Source organism: Schistocerca americana, chromosome 7 (assembly GCF_021461395.2).
Source record: "Schistocerca americana isolate TAMUIC-IGC-003095 chromosome 7, iqSchAmer2.1, whole genome shotgun sequence".
NCBI classification, from domain to species: Eukaryota; Metazoa; Arthropoda; class Insecta; order Orthoptera; family Acrididae; genus Schistocerca; species Schistocerca americana.
In genome coordinates, this window is record NC_060125.1 from 125,511,865 (window position 1) to 125,534,234 (window position 22,370).

At 43.6% G+C, this 22,370-nt stretch overlaps 1 protein-coding gene across 1 annotated transcript in view; it reads left to right on the plus strand.

Annotated features, from left to right (window-relative positions):
- Positions 1-17,055, plus strand: part of LOC124622780 (odorant receptor Or2-like) — a 186,392-nt gene extending 169,337 nt beyond the window's left edge. The window contains exon 7 of the mRNA XM_047148573.1: positions 16,267-17,055. Coding sequence (XP_047004529.1) covers positions 16,267-16,323 — 57 coding nt within the window. The 3' untranslated portion in view covers positions 16,324-17,055. The remainder of the gene's footprint in view (positions 1-16,266) is intronic.
- Positions 17,056-22,370: the final 5,315 nt, after the last annotated feature.

Below are 22,370 nucleotides of genomic sequence, written 5' to 3' on the forward strand. Positions count from 1 at the left end.
ACTGCGCTAGAGGGCAGTTACGGCACCTTCTCGCGCACTCGTTGTGGGTCTTCTGCGGCCTATATAGGGGCCGCAGCTTGCGCTAGGAAGTCAGTTCCGGCGAATTCGTGCACCAGCACTCTCACCTGAAGATGGCGGCCAGATGGACCGCGGAAATATTGTGTCATGAAGACGTTATGATCCGGCTGCATACCCGAGTAGAATACTATCAATTATTACGCCGGGAAAGCCTTCGTAGCCACATCAAAGCAGTTGTTATATAAGTCAAGTACGGGCGTTCCTGACTCCAGGCTATCTATTCTTAAGGTACTCAACTAGATTTAATCTAGAGTTCCTCACAAGGGAACCTCCCCATCGCACCCCCCTCAGATTTATTTATAAGTTGGCACAGTGGATAGGCCTTGAAAAACTGAACACAGATCAATCGAGAAAACAGGAAGAAGTTGTGTGGAACTATGAAAAAAATAAGCAAAATATACAAACTGAGTTGTCATGCGAAACATATGCAACATCAAGGAGCATGTGAGTTCAGGAGCGCCGTGGCCCCGTGGTTAGCGCGAGCAGCTGCGGGTCGAGAGGTCCTTGGTTCAAGTCTTTTCCTCGACTGAAAAGTTTACTTTATTTATTTTCGCAAAGTTATGATCTGTCCGTTCGTTCATTGACGTATCTGTTCACTATAATAAGTTTAGTGTCTGTGTTTTGCGACCGCACCGCAAAACCGTGCGATTAGCAGACGAAAGGACGTGCCTCTCCAATGGGAACCGAAAATATTTGATCGCAAGGCCATAGGTCAACCGATTCCTCCACAGGAAAACACGTCTGATATATTCTATACGACACTGGTGGCGGCATGTGCGTCACATGACAGGAATATGTAGTCGACCCACCTCACTTGTACAGTTGGCGAATGGGTAAAAAGATTATTGTACCTTGCCTGATTTAGATTTTCTTGTGGATGTGAAATCACTCCCAAAAAAGTGATGAAAACATAAGAGTTTGTCAGATAATAACTGTCTTTAAATAAAAAATTAGAATTTTCACTCTAGGGAAGGCTTGATCCAAGGACCTCTCATTCCGCAGCTGCTCACGCTAACCACAGGACCACAGCACTCCTGAGCCCACACTATCCTTGATATTGCATATCTTGCCATGGACTACTCAGTTTGTATATTTTGCTTATTTTTTTCGTAGTTCCACACAACTTCTTCCTGTTTTCTCGATTGATCTGTGTTCAGTTTTTCAAGGCCTATCCACTGTGCCAACTTATAACTAAATCTGAGGGGGGTGCGATGGGGAGGTTCCCTTGTCAGTTTTTAAGCTCTGTGGTGTGAATGGGAGCTGCTTACGCCGTTGTTACATACACTGACGGAAAAAAAATCGCAACACCAAGAAGGAGTTGCGTGACATAAACGGAAGTTGGTACGCGTGTTCCTACATCTGAAAGATGTCTGTTCAAATATCGCGCCCCTCGCATAAGAATGTAACTAGTACCGCCATTATGAGGATGCAAATCATGTTCATTTAAATACTCCCTTTAACGGTCATGAGCGTTAGTTACCTTTAAGATTGTACATAGTGAGTTGAGGTTAGTTAAGAATGCCTTTAAGACTAAGAAGACGCCATTATAAACACTTCATTGAGTTTGAACAAGGTTGTTTAGGTCTACAAGAAGCTAGATTCTCCTTCTGCTGACAGACTTAGCGGGTATGTAGTCATTATAGATGACTGTTAGCAGCGGTAGTCATGAGAACGTACAGTCACAAGAAGACCGCCACGTGGAAGCACCGAAAGGGAAGAGCATCGTATTCGGCATATGGTTTTGGCGCAGCAGCAGTTTGAGCAGCAGTTGCCACCACAGTGACAAAACTGTTATAAATCTGTTACTTCAAGGACAGCTCTGAACCAGACGGCTGTAGCGCGCATGGCACAGACCCACAACCACCGCCATTTGCGGCCTCAGTGGTGTCATGCGAGAGCTCATCGCTGGGCGGGCTGGAGGTCTGTTGTTTTTTCTGATGAGAGTTCGTTCCGCCACTGCCAGTGATGGCCGTATGTTGATTAGGAGGAGGCCAATTGAAGGCCTGCAACCATCTTGTCTACGTGCTAGAAACACTCGACCTTCACCTGGAGCTGCGGTCCGTGGTGAGACTTCGTACGACAGCAAAAGCACTCTCATGATTATTTCACGCAGCCCGACTGTAAAATTGTACGTCAGTCTGGTGATTCGACCTAGTGTTGGTTGATTTGCTGGAGCGGACCAAACAGTGAGATCATCAGTCCCATCGGATTACGGAAGCATTGGGAAGGAATTCGAACGTGCCCTTTCAAAGGAACGATCCCGGCATTTGTCTAAAGCGATATAGGGAAATCACGGAAAACCTAAATCAGGATGACAGGACGCGGTTATGAACCGTCGTCCTCCCGAATGCAAGTCCAGTGTGCCACAGCCCTAAGTATGAACAGCATGCCAGGGGGTGTTTTCCAACAGGATAACGCTCGTCCACATGTCACTGTTGTAACCGAACATGCACTACAGAGTGTCAATACGGTGCGTTGGCCTGATCGATCGCTACATCAGTCATCAATCGAGCACATGTGGGACATCATCGGGTGACAAATCCAGCATCATCCACAAACAGCATTAACTGTCCATGTATTGACGGGCTCCGTTTAACTGGAATGGAACTTCATCTCACAAACTAGCATCCGGCACCTGTGCAACACAATGCATGCACGTTTGGATGCTTGCATTCAATATTCTGGGAGTTACATCGGTTATTAGTGCATCAGCATTTCACATTTGCAGTGGCTTTCTGGCGCTCACATTAATATGTCGTGTTGCAATGTTAATCACCCAGACATATGTATTCCCGAAATTTCATTACAGTACATTAATTATTTTTTGTTGTTGAGATTATTTTTTTCTTCAGTGTAATTTAACTGCAGACACAGCATACCTACTGATATTAGTTTCCACTCGTGAAACAGTCGGCATGAGAAATATTGAGGTATATAATTTTCCAACACACTTACAGTTATCACAAATACAAACTAATAAAACACATACATTGACACTTTGCAACGAAGGCTTATTTCAATGGAATAAAAAGCAATTTGAAATCAACCTTGCCTAATTGGAAATTGACCTAGCCCCACACGTCACGAAACAGTAAGATACCAAACAATTAGAACTTCGAAATCAATCATGTCCCCGTGCAGTCTTGTGCAGAATTTTCATTTTAGTTTATGTAGCTGTGTAAGTAAAAGCAAGAAGAAACCCTAATTTATCCATTAGCATAATTCATTCGAAACGCAATAGAACTAAATTATTAAACATAACCTTCCCTTTAGAGATTTAACAATATAACAAGCAGCTGAGCCAGTGGTAAACCTGGTTTCGTTCACAGATTCGTAGTTATCTGTAGCAATGGTAGAGTCCATTCTACATATTCATTTATGAGTAATGTACCGCGACACGAATTTATGTGTTGTCACGTTTAATATTTTTTGTGTGGTATCTAAACCTCTCTCACACCGGCCTGATTTAGCTTCACTGGTCAGGATAGTAAAAACATGCGTATGTTAAGGGAATTTTCATTCACAAAGCAGGCTTATCACATTCACACGGTTCAATACTGTTCTATCCTGATTAAACTGAGCTTAACTTAAATTCCATAAGGCAGTGAAGCAATTTCGAAGTCTCGGTGCGACGAAAATTGTCAGTCGATCTCCTGGAAACATTTGTAATAATTATTAACTTTCGGTGATCACGTGGGGAAGACCGGAGATCTGCTGGTAAGACCGTGTTAGCCTATTTATTTGAAGTAACTGGATATCTTGAGCATACAAAACGGCAGGTTCGTCCAGTGTAAATCAGACGTTCCCCACTGATCCCGTGCAACACAGCATAGTCAATAATAATCAGTTAAATAATACGCGAACACACTTACTTTAGTGTAGTTCATGTATTAAATTCCTTCTCATACAGAATCTCATCAAGATGGCGACTAGCTCAACAATACATACATATACATCCTCCTTCTTTCACGACTAATCGGCAAGAATTCCTTCATTCTTTTCATAAGAGAAAACATAGACAGCAGAGAAGCTATTCCACGGAGTAAATCGACGCTCCAAGGAATAATTGGGCTTGAAACAACTTTGCATTGATAATCGTTAAGATAAGAAGAGATATTTCGAGATATGTACTGAGTTATATAATTTATAAAATTTCTGAAAATATCGCGGAGAGACCGCAGCAAGAGACATTACAACTGGTAACAGATTTGCAGGAAATCAGGGTATCAAACTCCACTAAGACTGTTACCTATGTTATCTAAAATAACTGGAATGATGAGTTGTGAATAATACCGCACCACACTCAGTGAAACGATCAATAAAGACAACACTACGTAGCCTAAAGTCACTATTGTTGCATTCACATGTGTGTGTTGGTGAAGAACGACATCCGGCTGACGCCCATGACTTTCAAACAGCTGTTTGTCGAATACGGTAAAGAAAAATGCATATGTTCATTTGAAGCCTTATTTTGTTCAGAATTACCAATACTATGACCGCGCAAAGCTTGTTCATTTCCTCCTGACTTTAACTGTACAGCGTGTTCATTTTAACTGAAGGCATTGAAATATCTCGAAAACTAGTCATCGGAACAAAAAATGTTATAATGCCACCTTGTTTGTGTCGGAGGGGGACGTCCAAAGATGCCACACTCTACCCGCCACCCCTCTCCATGTGTGGGTGGCGGCGGTCAACTTTTGAAATCTTTAATGGGAACTCCCGCTTTTGTTGCAGATGACGATTCTAAGGCAAAATGTACATAAGTTTTGTCTGAAGCATTTTCTTCGTTTCGCCACAGATGACGGAGGTATAGAAATGGGGGCCGGCCGGTGTGGCCGTGCGGTTCTAGGCGCTAAAGTCTGGAACCGCGCGACCGCTACGGTCGCAGGTTCGAATCCTGCCTCGGGCATGGATTTGTGTGATAGGTTAGTTAGGTTAAAATAGTTCTATGTTCTAGGGGACTGATGACCTCAGCAGTTAAGTCCGATACTGCTCAGAGCCATTTGAATTTGAACCACTGAAGCACCAAAGAAACTGGTATAGGCATGCGTATAGAAATACAGAGATACATAAACAGGCAGAATACGGTACTGCGATCGGCAACGCCTATATAAGACAACAAGTGTCTGGCGCAGTTGTTAGGCCACTTATTGCTGCTACAGTGGCGGGTTATCAAGATTTAAGTGAGTTTGTACGTGGCGCACGAGCGATGGGACAGCATCTCCGAGGTGCGATGAAGTGGGGATTTTCCCGTACGACCATTTCACGAGTGTACTGTGAACATCAGGAACCTAACATCAAATCTCCGACATCGCTGCGGCCGGAAAAGGATCCTGCAAGAACGGGGCCAACGAGGACTGAAGAGAGTCGTTCAACGTGACAGATGTGCTGCAGATTTCAGTGCTGGGCCATCAGCAAATGTGAGCGTGCAAACCATTCAACGAAACATCATCGATATGGGCTTTCGGAGCCGAAGGCCCACATGTATGTCCTTGAAGAGTGCACGTCACAAAACTTTACACCTCGCCTAGGCCCGTCAACGCCGACATTGGACTATTGATAACATGTTTCCTGGTCGGACGAGTCTCGTTTCAAATCGTACCGAGCGTTTGGACGTGTACGGGCATGGAGACAGGCTCATGAATCCATGGACCCTGCATGTCAGCAGGGGGTTGTTCAAGGTGGTGGAGGCTCTTTAAATATTTCGGTCGAGTGCAGTTGGAGTGATATGGAATCCCTGATACATATAAATACGGCTCTGAGAGGTGACACGTACGTAAGCATCCTGCCCGATCATCTGCATTCGTTCATGTCCATTGTGCATTCAGACGGACTTGGGCAATTCCAGCAGGACAATGCGACATCCCAAACGTCCGGAATTGCTACAGAATGCCTCCAGGGACACTCTTCTGAGTTTCAACATTTCCACTGGTCATCAAACTCCCCAGACATGAAGTTTATTGTGTATATCTTGGATGCCTTGCAACGTGCTGTTCAGAAGAGATCTCCACCCCGTCCTACTCTTACGGATTTGTGGACAGCCCGGCAGGATTTACGGTGTCAGCTTCCTCCAGCACTAGTTCAGATATTAGTCGAGTCCATGCCACGTCGTGTTGCGGCACTTCTGCTTGCTCGCGCGGGTCCTACACGATATTAGATAGGTGTATCAGTTTCTTTGGCTCTTCGGTGTACTTTATATCATAGGATAGCCTATTTTTAGTTGAGCTTTGACCAGAAATTTGTTTCAATCGCTGAGCAGTACGGTTTTCTTTCCTCACTTGTTGCAATCAGCTTTAAATTGTCTCTAATGTCTGAAGGTTATTTGTTCGCATTTACTGTTATTCTCACTCATAGTTTTAAAATAATTGTAAGAAAGTTATCATTTACTTATAAGCATAGCAGTTCAAAATAGTTTTCTCCTAATTTGCGAAGATCGACACATGTACATACGTATATATTTGCAGGGTGCTTTATTTCTAGTAAATTCTTGTAGGCCACCCCTTACGTATATGCAGGTTACGGTGTGTCACTTGGTTATGCGTTCATCTGTGCGGTGAATCATCCTTATTCTCATCCGCATAGAAACTAATTGGTGACATTCAGTTCAACTGTGTTTTGCTTTGTGTGGGGTTCGTAGCCGGGCTGTCCACTGCCCCACCCTGGCAAGTCCACTGCGAGGGTGTTGTTCGGTGGTTATACCGGATGGTGCGGCCCTCGTCTACATCAAAACAACAAAACTGCAGTAGCTACAGCAGTTAATACTCGTTTTGATGTTTGGCGGGTGTCCGGTTCTATGTTTTCACTTTGATCTACGGACTTTTCCTGGAGGTAAAGGTGGCTCCAATCAACAGGAAACGGTTATCTAGTTCGTGGTCATTGTGTGGATTTGTTTCATTTAAACTACTGCGTGACTGTTTTTTTCTCTTTAATACTTGTCATTGTTAAAAAAGTAATTGTGCTACACTTGAATGTTCATTATAGTTACATAAAGTCGCAATAATTGCGTTAGTAAAATGTCTTGCTAAATGATGTTCAATTAAACCATCTTGGCCAGTTCTTTCATGATTCCTGCTTCTCAGGCACGAACATTGCTGCTTTCTGGTGAGGTGTTAATTACTATTGAAGGTTGTATGTTTTGGTTTGCATGCCTCTGTAGAAAAGCGGTACCATAACGGTTCCAGCCAGTGTTTCATACCTTCTAATTGGAAAACCCATTCGCAACGTATTATTCTTCCGACATATCGGACTCGACGCACCACCGTGGCCGTGTAGCGAACTACGACGTATCACAACAGGCAGTATACTACGACCGGAGCTCAGGTATCGTGCAGACATGGAATAGATAGTGGCTCTAGACATTAGCGTTACAATACTTCAGCGTTTTTTGCCTGCACACCTACCTACCATTTGGAGGACAGACTTGCAGGTGGACGATGAATGTTGCATCCCAAAAGAAAAAATTAAAATTATCCTGATTTATAGAAAATTTAGGAGAAATGTTGAGGCTGCTGTTGCCATGTATGCCGAGCGTTTTTCAGAGGAAGCGTGATCTCGTTCATTCTTTTACAATGTTGTGAACGCCTTTATGTCTGATGGCAGCGTACAGACCGGCAAGAAGAAATGAAGCAAACGTGTTACAGGAGAAGATAGTGAAATAGCTGCACTAGCGGCAGTGCACCATAAGCCACGGATAAGCGCCCGTCAGTTACACCGCGATTCTGGTATGTCCGCATCATCGTAAGTATCGTCCATAGAACGTGGACTTCATGGCGTCGATTTCCATAACCTGGTAGTGTTTTATGAATGGGCATGTCAACAAATGCAAACGACTCCCTCTTTCTTTGCAGAGATGCTATTTTCCGATAAGTCTACATTCACAAACCATGGCAGCGTTGATCGGCGTAACATGCATTACTGGAGTGTAGACAATCCCCATTGGTTACGGCAAGGTGACCATCGACGTCCTTGCTCGGTTAACGTATGGTGTGGCATCAGGGGGAACAACTCATTGGTCCGTATGTTTTCGACGGCACGTTGAATGGACGCAAATATCGAATGTTTTTGGGACAAGAACTACCGGTACTACTGCAGGATGTTGCGCTGGACATTTGACAACACATGTGGTTTCAGCAAGACGGTTGCCCAGCGCATTACGCAACTGAAGCACGGGAGGTGTTAGCCCTTGTTTACACTGGTCAGTGGATCGGTAGTGGTGACCCCATTAATTGGCTCGATAGGTCGCCGGATTTGACGTAGTCAGATTTCTTTCTGTGGAGATATTTAAAATATAAGGTGTACCAGCAAGTGCCAACAGGGTGTGAAATCATGGTCGACACCATCAGAAACACCTGTGATGACATTCCCGCAGATTTGCTTCTGTCCTGTGGACGGTCATTTGAAAAGCGGATCACAAAATGTATTGAAGTTGTTGGTACTTCGTTTGAACTCTTACTCTAATTGGGAAAGTCGAGTAGCGCTTGCCTCGAGCCACGGCCATAGCGGCGCGTCGAGTAGTCCCCTGTTCGATCTGTCGGAAGAATACAGCGTTGCGAATGGCGTTTCCAGTTAGAAGTTATGATGTGCTGGTCTGGTTTACTCTCGGAGCATGGAGGTTGGGTACCACGTGCCATTGGACATTCAAGCGCCATTGTGTAACATGTAAATTACGAGTGTGTACCCATTTCTATTCTTCCGATTACAGCGCCATCTGTGGCGAGACGAAGAAAATGCTGTATACAAAACGGACGTACATTTTGCCGTAGAATCGTAATCTGCAATAAAAAAAGGGATTTCCCATTTAAGATTTCAAAGTTGCCCCCGCGACCCGCTCATGGAGTAGGGTTCGAGTGTCGTGTCATTTGATGTTCCCCTTAGAGACAAGCAAACAGGAATTACAACTTTTTTTGATCCGATGTGAAGTTTTCGAGATATTTCAATGTCTTCAGTTAAAATGAATACTCTGTACATCCCTTCACCCTCAGCAGGTCGCCCCATTACAGAAGTACCCTAATCCGATCAACCATAAAAATTGAAGACGGAAGTAAATTATCTTTAAAAATCGCGTTCTAGGGCGGTAATACCTGTTTAACTGCACTTGGATTATGAAGGACATGGTTTTGCTTAAGTTTCTAAGATTTGGAATTTCAATTCTCAAAAGCACTGCAGATACAATAACAATACTGTGTGCACCACTGCAGTAGCCATTATTGGCAGTGAGGCAAATAAAAGATTGCTGGCCCACAGTTTTTCGAGTACTAGCGAGATCTACCGATTCAGGACAAAGATATATAAAAGATTGTCAAATAGTACTTGTTAAGATATTACGACAGTTTGTGTTCATTATATGTCGTATTATCACCGCAAATAAGATCTTGGCTTTCAATGGATGATGCTTTCACTGGCGGCGGAGATATTTTTCTGTGTTGACCTGTAATAAACAGATCGGGTGATGTAAGTAGTCTCAACATTGCAGTGTAATCGCTTCTGATACAGATGCAAATTTTTTCATGTGTGCTACGCTATGGTTGTTGCGAACGTTTCATTGCACAGACTTCAAGTACCTGAATGTAGCGTGTTCCTTCAGAAGTACTATCAGGAACAGGTTCCTGGTGAAGCAACATTAAAAGGTAAAGCTGTTCAGATGTTTGTTAGTAGGAGGCCCTGAAAAGCGTCCTGCTCTTTGTAAGCTGTCACCGCACATCGAAACAACGGACGTGTGTGGACGTCCCGCTGGCAACCTCATTGTTCGCAAACTCTACGGAGAAGAGCCTTCGAAGCCATTGCTGGATTCCTGCACAGTGTTAGAACGCACAAATCATTCTACAGTGGCTCGTTTTGTGGATAACAGTCTTAAAGTGTTTGCTTTATTGTGGATACGTGGACTCGCGCAACAGTTGACGGTGGAATTTTGAAAATCGTCACCAGTTACCTCAAGAGCCTTTTCATGAGGAGAGTGGTGTGCAATTAGTGGAACTCGAATTACAGGACCGATATTTTTTGAACAAACCATTAATTCTGATAGGTTTATGAGCGATACACTGCAACATTTTTAATGTAAATAAATACTATCGAAAATAAATACGTTTATTTCATGCAGGGCAATGCGAGAGCGTGCATCGTCATTGTGTCTGCGACAGTTCTACAAGGATAATTCCTACCATCAAAACCACTTAGACAATCATGATGGAAGTTCATTGACTTTTTTCAGTCACTTGAACGCCATGACTGAACAACCTTTTCAAGTTATTTTCAGCCTTCTAAACATTTTTCACGTATGAATTCGATGTTTGTGTTGATGATTAGCATGTTTTGTGATATTAAACCGAATATTTCGTGAAACTTATCCATTTCTCTCTGCTTGCGTTTTCCTATCCGAAGAAAAGTAAAATAATCTAAATAAATAGCAAATAAAAGAAAATTTATATAACAGTTCTAAATTTCGTTCCGAGGGCGAAAATATGATTTACAAGGGGAACGAAACTGTAATCGTCACTAGATTTATTATAATGGCTGTTGCAGTAATATACGATACACCCTTGACTGTAGCGTTTACGCAGCAGAACGTACAACACAGGTCAGTATTTGAACGCTAATCAGTCGTTACGCTAAGAATAGCACGCTGTTAATTTGGCCACTGCTCTAACTCACCTCATCATAAAAAAAAGAACTCCCTCGTACACGCTGTGCACAACAGATGCGGTTAACAATGCAGTGGAATGAGGTCAGACATTCGCACGCTACTAAACATTAGTTAGAAACTGGAAATTCCTAGGGCGACGAAAACAGGAGCAGGGGCGGAATTAGGGCCCATAACCACACAAGTTTACAGTACGGAGATAACAGTTTTGAAATTAATAACAACGTAAAAGTGCGCAGATGTGAATGATTGAAGGTACACTCTGAGATATGAGCTGGTCAGTGGCCGGCCGTCACAGACTCAAAAGTCCTCTCCGGTCCCGGAGTGGGACAAACAGAATGGCCACGATGATAATTCGTTACATCATGTTGCGTGTACAAACTGTCAACACTGTAGGTTGCAACACTTGCTGGAGGAAGTCTAGTCTCCTTTTTAGAGTTTTTATGTGACGTCTACGCCCGTGGTCTAGCAGTAAATCGCACGTCATCTGAGTGCAACATCTCGCAATCGAAACCGCTCGTTGCATGTTTTTATTGCGCCTTTCATCTGAATGCTGACATCAGGAGTGTAATGGTAGGACAGTTGCAATGTATTTAACTTTCTGAAGCTCCGGTAATGACAGTCCCGTCCAATAACATTTCTCGGCAGGCTGTGTGTCTGCCCTCGAGCGCCGCACGCGCCTCAGTTCTGCGGGGCGCCACCTGCTGACACCCAGCAGCGGCTGCCACGGCTGCGCTGCGCTCCCTCGCCCTTTGCCGAAGGCCTCAGCTGCCACTCACCTCTCTGGATAATATGAAATATTTTAATGACGTTGAGTGATGCTCCACAAAAAGTGGCTTTCACATTTCACACTCGACAACAACAGAGGTAGACGACCCGTTGTTATATGGTGAATATTGTATTACACTAATATGCAAGCCATGAATATCGCTCAAAATTAGCTTTATACTTTGTGATCCCGTCAGAATAACTCAATACGTTATTTAATGTTACTAGTAATGCTTTATATCTGATTTGTTTTCCTTTTATAAGCGATTCTTTATGCAATTTTTTCGACAGGAATTCGTATGTCTTCGTCAAGCCACAGTGGGTAACTGTTGATTGGTTGTTGGAATTATAGGGACTAAACTGCGAGATCTTCAGTTCCTTCATCCTATATGTATCGAACCTGCAATAAATCTCGGAAGAGCCGGCCGGAGTGGCCGTGCGGTTCTAGGCGCTACAGTCTGGAGCCGATCGACCGCTACTGTCGCAGGTTCCAATCCTGCCTCGGGCATGGATGTGTGTGATGTCCTTAGGTTAGTTAGGTTTAATTATTTCTAAGTTCTAGGCGACTGATGACCTCAGAAGTTAAGTCGCTTAGTGCTCAGAGCCATTTGAACCAAATCTCGGAAGGATACAAAAGCCAAATCTTGGGAAGCCCGATTGTAAGCAAAGATATAATAAGACTGAGATTAGATGAAGGAGAAGTAGGATGGGAACTTCTGAGCCCAGAATGCAGTTGGAGGTGTCTGGACCACGGTATGCGGTGAGAGATGCACCCTTTGCGTCCGACCAGCACTACCACGCCGTCCGTTATCCCAAGAAAATGAGCAGCACAGACAAGATAATAAAATTTTGGGAAAGACAAAACATAAAAAACAGTAAGCATAAAATAATAAGCAGGATAAAAAGGCGGGAAGGGTAGGGGCCAGGCTTGCCCACCGAGCAAGGCCCGCCAAGTGAGCTCTGGGCCAGAGCAGACGAGGGCTGCCCCTCTGATACCTCGGGCAGTCAGCGAGGCCAAAGTGTCCCACTTAATACAGACGAGAAGAAGGCACCTTCGCTTTTGAAACGTAAAACCAAGTCAGCCTCTTTGGCGTCGTCCGCTAGCACCTTAGGTAGCGTGTCAGGAAGTTTAAGATATCGCTGCAAAGCACCAAATTTGGGCAGTCTATTAGGAGATAGACACCACATCAGCAATAAAGTGCTCACTTTGGATAATGTGGCCACGGGTCAGTAAAGTGTGATAAATGTATAGCCGACAAAGGACAGGGAATTCTCTGCGGAAAGTGCGAAGGTAAGATTTCCACGTGATCATGGTCTCCTTTATTCTCTCCAGTTTGTTCGCGGAGTCTGGGGGAACCATTCTGAGTTCCAGACAACTGAGGACGTAGAGTCGACCAGTTCTGGGACCCCATTTCCGAAATCGGCGTCCTGCTAGGCAACTTGCCAAGCACTCGGCATGTTCATTCTCTGAGATCCCAACACGTACAGAGCTCCTAACAAGAACGACAGGCCGTCCAGCTTGATAGAGCTCACGAAAAAGATCCTGCATAGTCGCGATTAGTGGGTAACGAAGCTAGCAGTGGTGTATAGCTCAGAGAGCCGCTGCAGATTAGAAGAAACTTGCCACTACAAGAACAAGCATGGCTAAAGGCTCGTTTGATGGTCATCGATTCAGCAGTGAAGACACCATTTGGCAAGGAGAGTAGATCAGTGCACCTTGCAACACCGGCTCTTCCGTCGATAGTTGAGCCGTCAGTATCTACCGCTTCCGTGCCCGGAAACACATCGAGGACAGCGAGGAATAGGTGGTGAATCACCACAGGCTCAGCTGAACGTTTTGGTCCAAAGGATGGAGACAGATCAGAGGTCGGAGTACATGTCAGGCGGTCGTGGCATCGCTATGTTAGTCTCCATATTTTGGTGGTATTCTGATATTACAGTTTATGAGACAAGACCAGATATGGATACAATCCATTTGAGGTCAACAACGCATATTATCTTACTGTTCCTAAACATTTTGGACAATGTCGTTTTGTACACATTTTTAGTTTTGTTAAAACAAGATTTCGCTGCAAACCGAACAGGAGAGGTGTGACGTTCAGTTGTTTATATCGATGGATCAATCTGTCCTAAGAAAGTCATCTCATGCTAATATCTGAATTGATTTTGTATCGATGATGTGAACTGTCTGCATCAACTACCGTCAGAGCAATGGCAGAGAGCTAAATGAAGCAGTGTCGTGTTTGTTTGCTCCGCTGCACCAGTCTCGTCTTACCGTCTAAGACAAGAGTAGTTGATGATTCAGATCTCCTCTGGGTACTGGTTTGTGTCGCTTCAGATTTTTTCTTATTTCTCTGCAAACAGCCAGGATGGAATACAGTAACAAAATGCTAACAAAACTTTTGCATTGTGCCAACTGCGCAATCATCATATCCTGATTTATTACTAGTCGTAAGTGTCCTCCTGTAATGCAAGAAAACTTCATTCATTATTAGTATGCCGTTGTCACTATCGTTGTTCGTATTCATTCACTCGAAGAGCTTTCGTCTCCATATTTGGTACCAATGCACATGACCGGTGAATCTAGAAGAACGGCATGTTGGATGTTTCACCGTGTAGAATATACACATTTTCATCTGCGTCTTTTTTTCGGGCAACTGGGAAAGACCAATAAGAAGACATGACAATGGGAATCCGGCGAGACAGGCAGAACTCTGCAACAATTTCTATTGATTTAATACCGTGTGTAAAGTCTCTTGCAGCGGTCTCTTCGCGATATTTTCAGAAATTTTATAAATTATATAACTCAGTACATATCTCGAAATATCTCTTCTTATCTTACCGATTATCAATGCAAAGTAGTTTCAAGCCCAATTATTCCTTGGAGTGTCCATTCACTCCATGGAATAGCTTCTCTGCTATCTACGTTTTCTCTTATGAAAAGAATGAAGGAATTCTTGCCGATTAGTCGTGAAAGAAGGAGGATGTATATGTATGTATTGTTGAGCTAGTCGCCATCTTGATGAGATTCTGTATGAGAAATAATTTAATACATGAACTAAACTAAAGTAAGTGTGTTCGCGTATTATTTAACTGATTATTATTGAGTGTCTGCTTACTATGCCGTGTTGCACGGGATCAGTGGGGAACGTCTGATTTACACTGGATGAACCTGCCGTTTTGTATGCTCAAGATTTTCAGTTACTTCAAATAAATAGGCTAACACGGTCTTACCAGCAGATCTCCGGTCTTCCCCACGTGATCACCGAAAGTTAATAATTATTACAAATGTTTCCAGGTGATCGACTGACAATTTTCGTCGCACCGAGACTTCGAAATTGCTTCACTGCCTTATGGAATTTAAGTTAAGCTCAATTTAATCAGGATAGAACAGTATTGAACTGTGTGAATGTGGTAAGCCTGCTTTGTGAATGAAAATTGCCTTAACATACGCATGTTTTTACTATCCTGATCAGTGAAGCTAAATCTGGCCGGTGTGAGAGAGGTTTATATACCACACAAAAAATATTAAACAGTATAGTCTGAGAATTTCCCTTTGGCAACACGACGCAGTACGTACTTTCAGCACTACGGAGCTTCTGCACATTCCGTACGGCAAGTGACACAGTACCTCACTAAATGTGTCCTGGCCGTTGGGTCGGTTGCCGTGTAGTCACTTCTTGGCCACCGAGGTCGCCCGGCCTTACGTCATTACATTACTGTTTGTGGGGTTGGCTTAGGAGCGAAGTCTGCAAGCGCACAGTGGACACAAAGGAAGAACTTCTGGCTCGAAATTTACATGCGTGTGCTCAAGTAAAGGAACCTACGCATGAGCTCAGATCGCCAATACAGCAGCTGAGTACAAAAGCTGCAAAACGCATTGCAGTTGACTGTGTACTCTACTTTGTGAGGAAATGTACCAAATTAAACAAAATATTAGATCATAATGTTTCATTTACTATCACCGGTAGCCGCGCGGTCATGGTTCGTGCGGCTGCCCCCGTCGGAGGTTCGAGCCCTCCCTCGGGCATGTGTGTGTGTGTGTGTGTGTGTGTGTGTGTGTGTGTGTGTGTATGTGTGTGTGCGTGTTTGTGTGTTTGTGTGTGTTGTCCTTAGCGAAAGTTATTTTAAGTTAGATTAAGTAGTGCGTAAGTCTAGGGACCGGTGACCTCAGCAGTTTGGTCCCATGGGAACTTACGACTACCAATTGCTATTACCTGAATTCGTCTTGTTCTCCATCGTTTCACTAGGTTCCTCGGAAACTATTAAGTACGGACCATATGTTGATATGACGTTTTTTGGAATCACTAATACTATCACTCCTCAAAGCATGTAGCTCTCCTACTCATCCACTCAGTACGTAGTAAACAAACAATAATGTGTAATTTTATGCAGCACTAACTTAATATATGTAAAAACATGTAATTATAAAGAGATAAGTAAGAATATGTAACTATAAAATGAAATATATCAACGATGGCAAAATGATTCGCGAACATTTACACTTTTTAAGCGAGTAGGAGCGAAGGAAAAGAATATATAATAACATAAATATCTGGGCTCTAACGATAATATTGTGAGATATTATGTAATATTCTGAAGTCAAAGTTTAATTTTATCGTCTGTCTGAAACACAAATTAGACAGTATGCAACATTTGGTTAGTCTACGTACAGTACATCAGACAAGAAGCGAACGGAAAGTGAAATGTTGAACTACCTCTAGCACGCTAATTGCGCATCATGACACGCCAGGTTCAACATGAGAGTATCGTTTGTGTTTCAGGTGATGAACGTTTCATACTCTTACTTCACTGTGCTGCGCAGCCTCTCGGAGGCTTGAGAGGCTGCCCAGCACCGGCTGCAGCCACGGCTCACAGTCCATCACCAACTACACGACCCCGCTGCGCTTCACCCCTGTCTGCTGCTATCTCATCTGAGAACACGCCACAAACACTTCACAAGCAAAGACTCAAAAATCAATAAAGGATTTACTACTCTAACCGTGTGATATTTTCACAATTTTCCCACCGAAATAGGTTCTCAAAGTGTACAGATGCCTCAAGCAGGACTGTTTAACTTACAAACATTTCTCTTGTATATTTCATTAACCTTTCGCCGTATTACGATTTCTGTTATCGTCGTACGCAACTTAACGTAAATGAAAAATATTTCGCTTCAAGTGATGAAATACAAGCTGCTACAAGTCAAAGGATCAAACAGAGGTGTTCCATTCGTTATGGTTTTGAAAACTGTAGATGTCAGTGGAAAATAAAATTGTGATATTATAGTTTCATTTCCCTACGATCAGTCAGTAAGAAAATATCAGAACCAGGAAAATAATCTGTATTTTTTTCACGAAACTGAATTCCAGAAAAATTGCAGAAAATTACTTGAGGAATATTCTTTGTGTTAAATCATTTTCATATGAGGAAAACTTCCCACCCAGCCGGAGAATGCACACAATTACTAAAAACATTCATCCGAATTCGTCCGTACTATGTTCTCTCTGCTCAATATGCCAAGCGCAATCATTTTTTTTTTAAGTCGTCCCTTGCCTATTAATTTCTAATGAGCCATTGCAAAAAGAAAGAAATAAAACACTGTTAAGGCATTATAGTTAAATTTCGACTAAGTAGAATGTTGCATTCACTGGAATAAAATTTGGTGTAAGAAGGCAAATGGGGTAAATTCTACATTGAGTGAGGTGAGTTCTACATTGCACAAAAATACATTAAAATGCTAATATTGTAACGCTATTGCAGAAATATAAAGCACCTAATATTTATTAATGTTGTGTCAGTATTTTCACATTTTTACCTTAAGCCCTATCCCTGTTTCGCAAAGATTTGCCAAGGTCTTGTACAATTCATAGGACATTGCATGCAACTGAGCTGAAATTTGAAATTTTCAGCTACCTCCAACATGGACTTCCTGTCAAACAACCTACCTGTGCCATTATCCGCCAACATGAAACTAGGAGAAAAATAGGAAGGGGAAAGAGTAGGGTCTGGAAATCAGGCGGTAGAGGAATCGAATATCAGAATTTCATACCTAATATTCCAGTCCAAGTATCACTAGCAAACAAGGAGAAACTCTTCCACACAGAGGGAGTGTCCCAGTCTAATAACTTAATCAATACTAAACTAACCGCTGTACGACAATTACCAGACTTCTTCTAAGTCTACAATGGAAGCTGAAATAGTTGGCAAATTATCAGACTTTGAAAATAGTTCGCACATCAAGTAATTTAGAAATCATATGCTGGAAGAATATAAAGGGTGAACCTTAACAAAACCGACAAACTGCAGGGACGGTTTCCTGACTGAAGGGGTAAAAAAGTGCACGAGTTCGGAAATGCATCGTTGCCACAGTAGATGGCACTGAGCAATGAAAATTCCGCTGACCACATGCCGAGTGTTTCGCGTGTGTTGCAGGCTGTGTAATTGCAGGAGAATGGTCTGGTGTTCTTGTGGGGAACAAGCCGAGATGGGATTTGTGTACGGCCAAACAGATGGAAACGGTAGAGAGGCAGCACGGCTATACCAAAACAAATACCCTCAAAGACATAAACCACAATAAATGGAATGAAACCTGTAACTATGAGTGAGGAATACAAAGCCGTTCGACCACGCTATCGGGAAAAACTGTGACCAGCCGTTGCACAAAATGGCATTTTGTTGGGTACACACCTTGTTGATTGGTTGTCCACGTGGCTGGATTTCTATAACGCTTGCGATGGAAGTACCACCTGGATGCAGATGGTTGATTTAGTGTCTCGGACACGAGCGTCCTGTCCACAGACATCAGCATCTGTCAACCCTGTGATGGGCCCAATGGCAGAAGGGCATGCGTCTACGTATTTATACACTACGTGATCAAAGTATCCGGACATCCCCAAAAACATACGTTTTTCATATTAGGTGCATTGTGCTGCCATCTCCTGCCAGTTACTCCATTTCAGCGACCTCAGGGTCATAAGACATCGTGAGAGAGCAGAATGGGGCGCTCCGTGGAACTCACGGATTTCGAACGTGGCCAGGTGATTGGGTGCCACTTGTGTCATACGTCTGTAAGCGAGATTTGATTGGGTGCCACTTGTGTCATACGGCTGTAAGCGAGATTTCCACACTCCTAACCGTCCCTAGGTCCAATGTTTCCAATGTGATAGTGAAGTGGAAACGTGAAGGGACACGTACAGCACAAAAGCGTACAGGCCGACCTCGACTGTTGACTGACAGTTGAAGATATTCGTAACGTGTAATGTATTCGCACCATCACACAGGAATTCCAAACTGCATCAGGATCCACTACAAGCGCTATGAGAATTAGGCGGCAGATGAGAAAACTTGAATTGCATGATCGAGAAGCTGTTCTTAAGCCACACATCACGCCGGTAAATGCCAAACGACGCCTCGCTTTGTGTAAGGAGCGTAAACATTGGACGATTGATCAGTGGAAAAACGTTGTGTGGAGTGACGAATCACGGTTCACAATGGGACGATCCGATGGCAGCATGTGGGTATGGCGAATGCCCGGCGAACGTCATCTACCAGCGTGTGAAGTGCCAACAGTAAAACTCAGAGGCGGTGGTGTTATGGTGTGGTCGTGTTTTCCATGGAGGGGGCTTGCACCCCTTGTTGTTTTGCGTGGCACTATCACGGCAAAGGTCTACAATGATGTTTTAAGCACTGTTGAAGAGCAATTCGGGGATGGTGATTGCATCTTTCGACACGATCGAGCACCTGTTCATAGTGCATGTCCTGTGACGGAGTGGTTACACGACAATAACATCACTGTAAAGGACTGGCCTGACAAAGTCCTGACCTGAATCCTATGGAACACCTTTGGAATGTTTTGGAACGCCGACTTCGTGCCAGGCCTCACCAACCGACATCGATACGTCTCCTCAGTGCAGCACTCCGTGAAGAATGGGCTGCCATTTCCCCACGAAACATTCCAACACCTGGTTGAATGTATGCCTGCGAGAGTGGAAGCTGTCATCAAGGCTAAGGGTGGGCCAACACCATGTTGAATTTGATCATTACCGATAGACGGCGCCACGAACTTATAAGTCATTTTCAGCCAAGTGTCCGGATACTTTTGACCACATAGTGTATGTAAACCATACACAAGCGCTTTTTCGAATGCTGTTGCACTTGCAATTCTGACAATGGCGAATGTTTCAGTGGTGTGTGACACAAAGATTGAAACGACTTTTGAGTGCTAGACACATCTCGGCACGGTCTAATCCTTGCAGCTCCCAGTGGAATCATTGTGGCTCACAGACCCTGCTATGTGCCGCTAAAGTGGGGCAGTCCACCAGCACCAGCGTGGAATAAATAATACGGGCATTCATTTAGGAAGACGGAAATGGTGCCGCCATTGATCGATGTCTGGAGGGTTCGTACTGTCTGTTGCACCAACAAGGTTCAAATGGCTCTGAGCACTATGCGACTTAACTTCTGACGTCATCAGTCGCCTAGAACGTAGAACTAATTAAACTTAACTAACCTAAGGACATCACACACATCCATGCCTGAGGCAGGATTCGAGCCTGCGACCGTAGCGGTCACGTGGTTCCAGACTGAAGCGCGAAGAACCGCACGGCCACACCGGCCGGCGCACCATCAAGGCCAGAGTCGGTTTTGGTGTCCGAGCAGCAGAGAATCCTCAGCCTCAAAGCTTCACATCCACGCGCTGCTCACTGCAGTCACCACTACAGCTGCCTACTGTGGCCAGTCTCTATAGAAGTACGGGCGCTCCGAGAGTGTAACATAGTGTTGGGCGCAACAAGAACAAGAGGATTCGAGTTAGACACCACTTCGGGGGTTCCTCCCTTATATCGGCATTGCCCTACAGACTTGACTGTTAATTCTGTCTCGCGGATCACAGCAAGTTGGGTAGACTGGTTTGCGTAGGGCAGCAGTGCAGAAAACTGATGCACGTGTGCCACCCTTTGGGGCAATAAGTCGCGTAATGTGTACGAGCGCCGGGAGTGAGACTCCGTAAATAACTCAAGGAGACATCAATGCTGCCCAAGACACAATATGTCTGAGACGATTGCACACTTGGATATCATCTGGTGATAAATTTAGGAACCAGACTTACTCCATCCTAATGTGAAGGCGTCGGATGATTTCGGTCTTGGACTGTAATACCTTTCATGGAACTGAGTGTAAAAATGATCACAATCTGCTGTACATATAAATCCGGGTTAAGCTCAGATCCACCAAGAAGAGGGGAGTTAGACAACTAAGACTCACAAATAAGGAAGCGCTCCAGGTATCTGGTGAGATTGTAAGACCAAAACTCCACTTAACAGGGAAGCACCAGAATCACAAACATGATACCCAATGCAGGAGGTAGTTTCCTCGTCGCTTCCGACATCAGAATGACATCCTCGTATATCACAATCCACGCTACACGTAATCGAAGAGAGAAGCAGTATGAGGAAAAATTGTATTCATACTCCCCCAGCATCAAGACAGATATAAGAACCTGTGCACAGAAATACAAAGTAATTCCAGAAAGAACAGATCACACTTCATTAACGATATCTGTGATGAGACAGGACATCATAATCACCACCAAGTACATGATCTCTCCAGGAAACTCAACCACATCACTAGTGAATTAAATCCTCGTACCTGGCTGGTAAACGATGAGAATGGCAATCCTATCGGAGACAAGTAAGACGCTGTTGCGAGATAGAAACAGTACTGCAAAAAGTTGTATTCTGAAATTAAGAACAGTATGGTAAGTCAAGCGGTTGAGCATCTTACAGTGAAACTTACAATCTAATGCTTCGAAATAGAGAACGCAACTCAGTATTTGAAGTATGAAGCACTATGAATCTTCTGGTCTAGACAGTAGATCATGGAAGGTGATCAAAGAAATGAGGCAGGAAGGTGCTTATGCGCTGCATTCGTTGCGTACAAGAGTGTGGGGAATTGTGGAGTGGCCACAAAACTGAGCGAAGTGTCTCTTCATCCTCCTATAGAAGAAATAGTCAATGAGGAACTGCTCCAACTACTGAAATATTGCTCTCATATTTTGCACATCTTGAACCAGCGGCTGAAACCTTATATTCAGTCTCACGTATCTACAAAATATGTAGCTTTTGTTGAGTGAGAAGGAACTCGCGAAAAACATTCTCAATATGCGAAAAATAATCGAGAATTCTCGAGAGTTATGTGTACCAGCCTACATCCCCTTCCTTGACCATAGGAAAGGCTTTGACTGTGTTACGTGGGAAAAGCTATGGCAGATGCATGGAGAGTTCGGTGTCCCACAACAATTGACAGCATCGATCTATACAGTCTATAGAATAATCAAAAATTGGTTCAAATGGCTCTGAGCACTATGGTACTTAACATCTGAGGTCATCAGTCCCCTAGAACTTAGAACTACTTAAACCTAACTAAGGACACCACACTTATCCATGCCCGAGGCAGGATTCGAACCTGTGACCGTAACAGTCGCGCACTTCCAGACTGAAGCGCCTAGAACCGCTCGGCCACGTCGGCCGGGTACAATAATCACCTCGCATCTACGAAGACAAGTGTTTGGTACGTCTGGTTTCTTCCGTGTATCATAAGATGTCAGAGAGAATTGTGTCAAGATTGGAATTATATGTTATTTGTCTTAACATTTAAATTAGTTATTTATTGCTTTGGATACCGGCATGGAAAGGAGAAGAGCCTGATTTTAAGATTTTTATTATGTGCATTTTTTTATAACTTGTATCAGCTGATGCTGTACCTAATTTAATTCTGTTTGACAGACTTCTGTGATCAGCACTACATCTTGCATGTTTGGACCTATCTGTATTATGGTTGTACTAGGCTCACCAAGACTTGTTATTAGTGACTTATTATTTAAAAACCA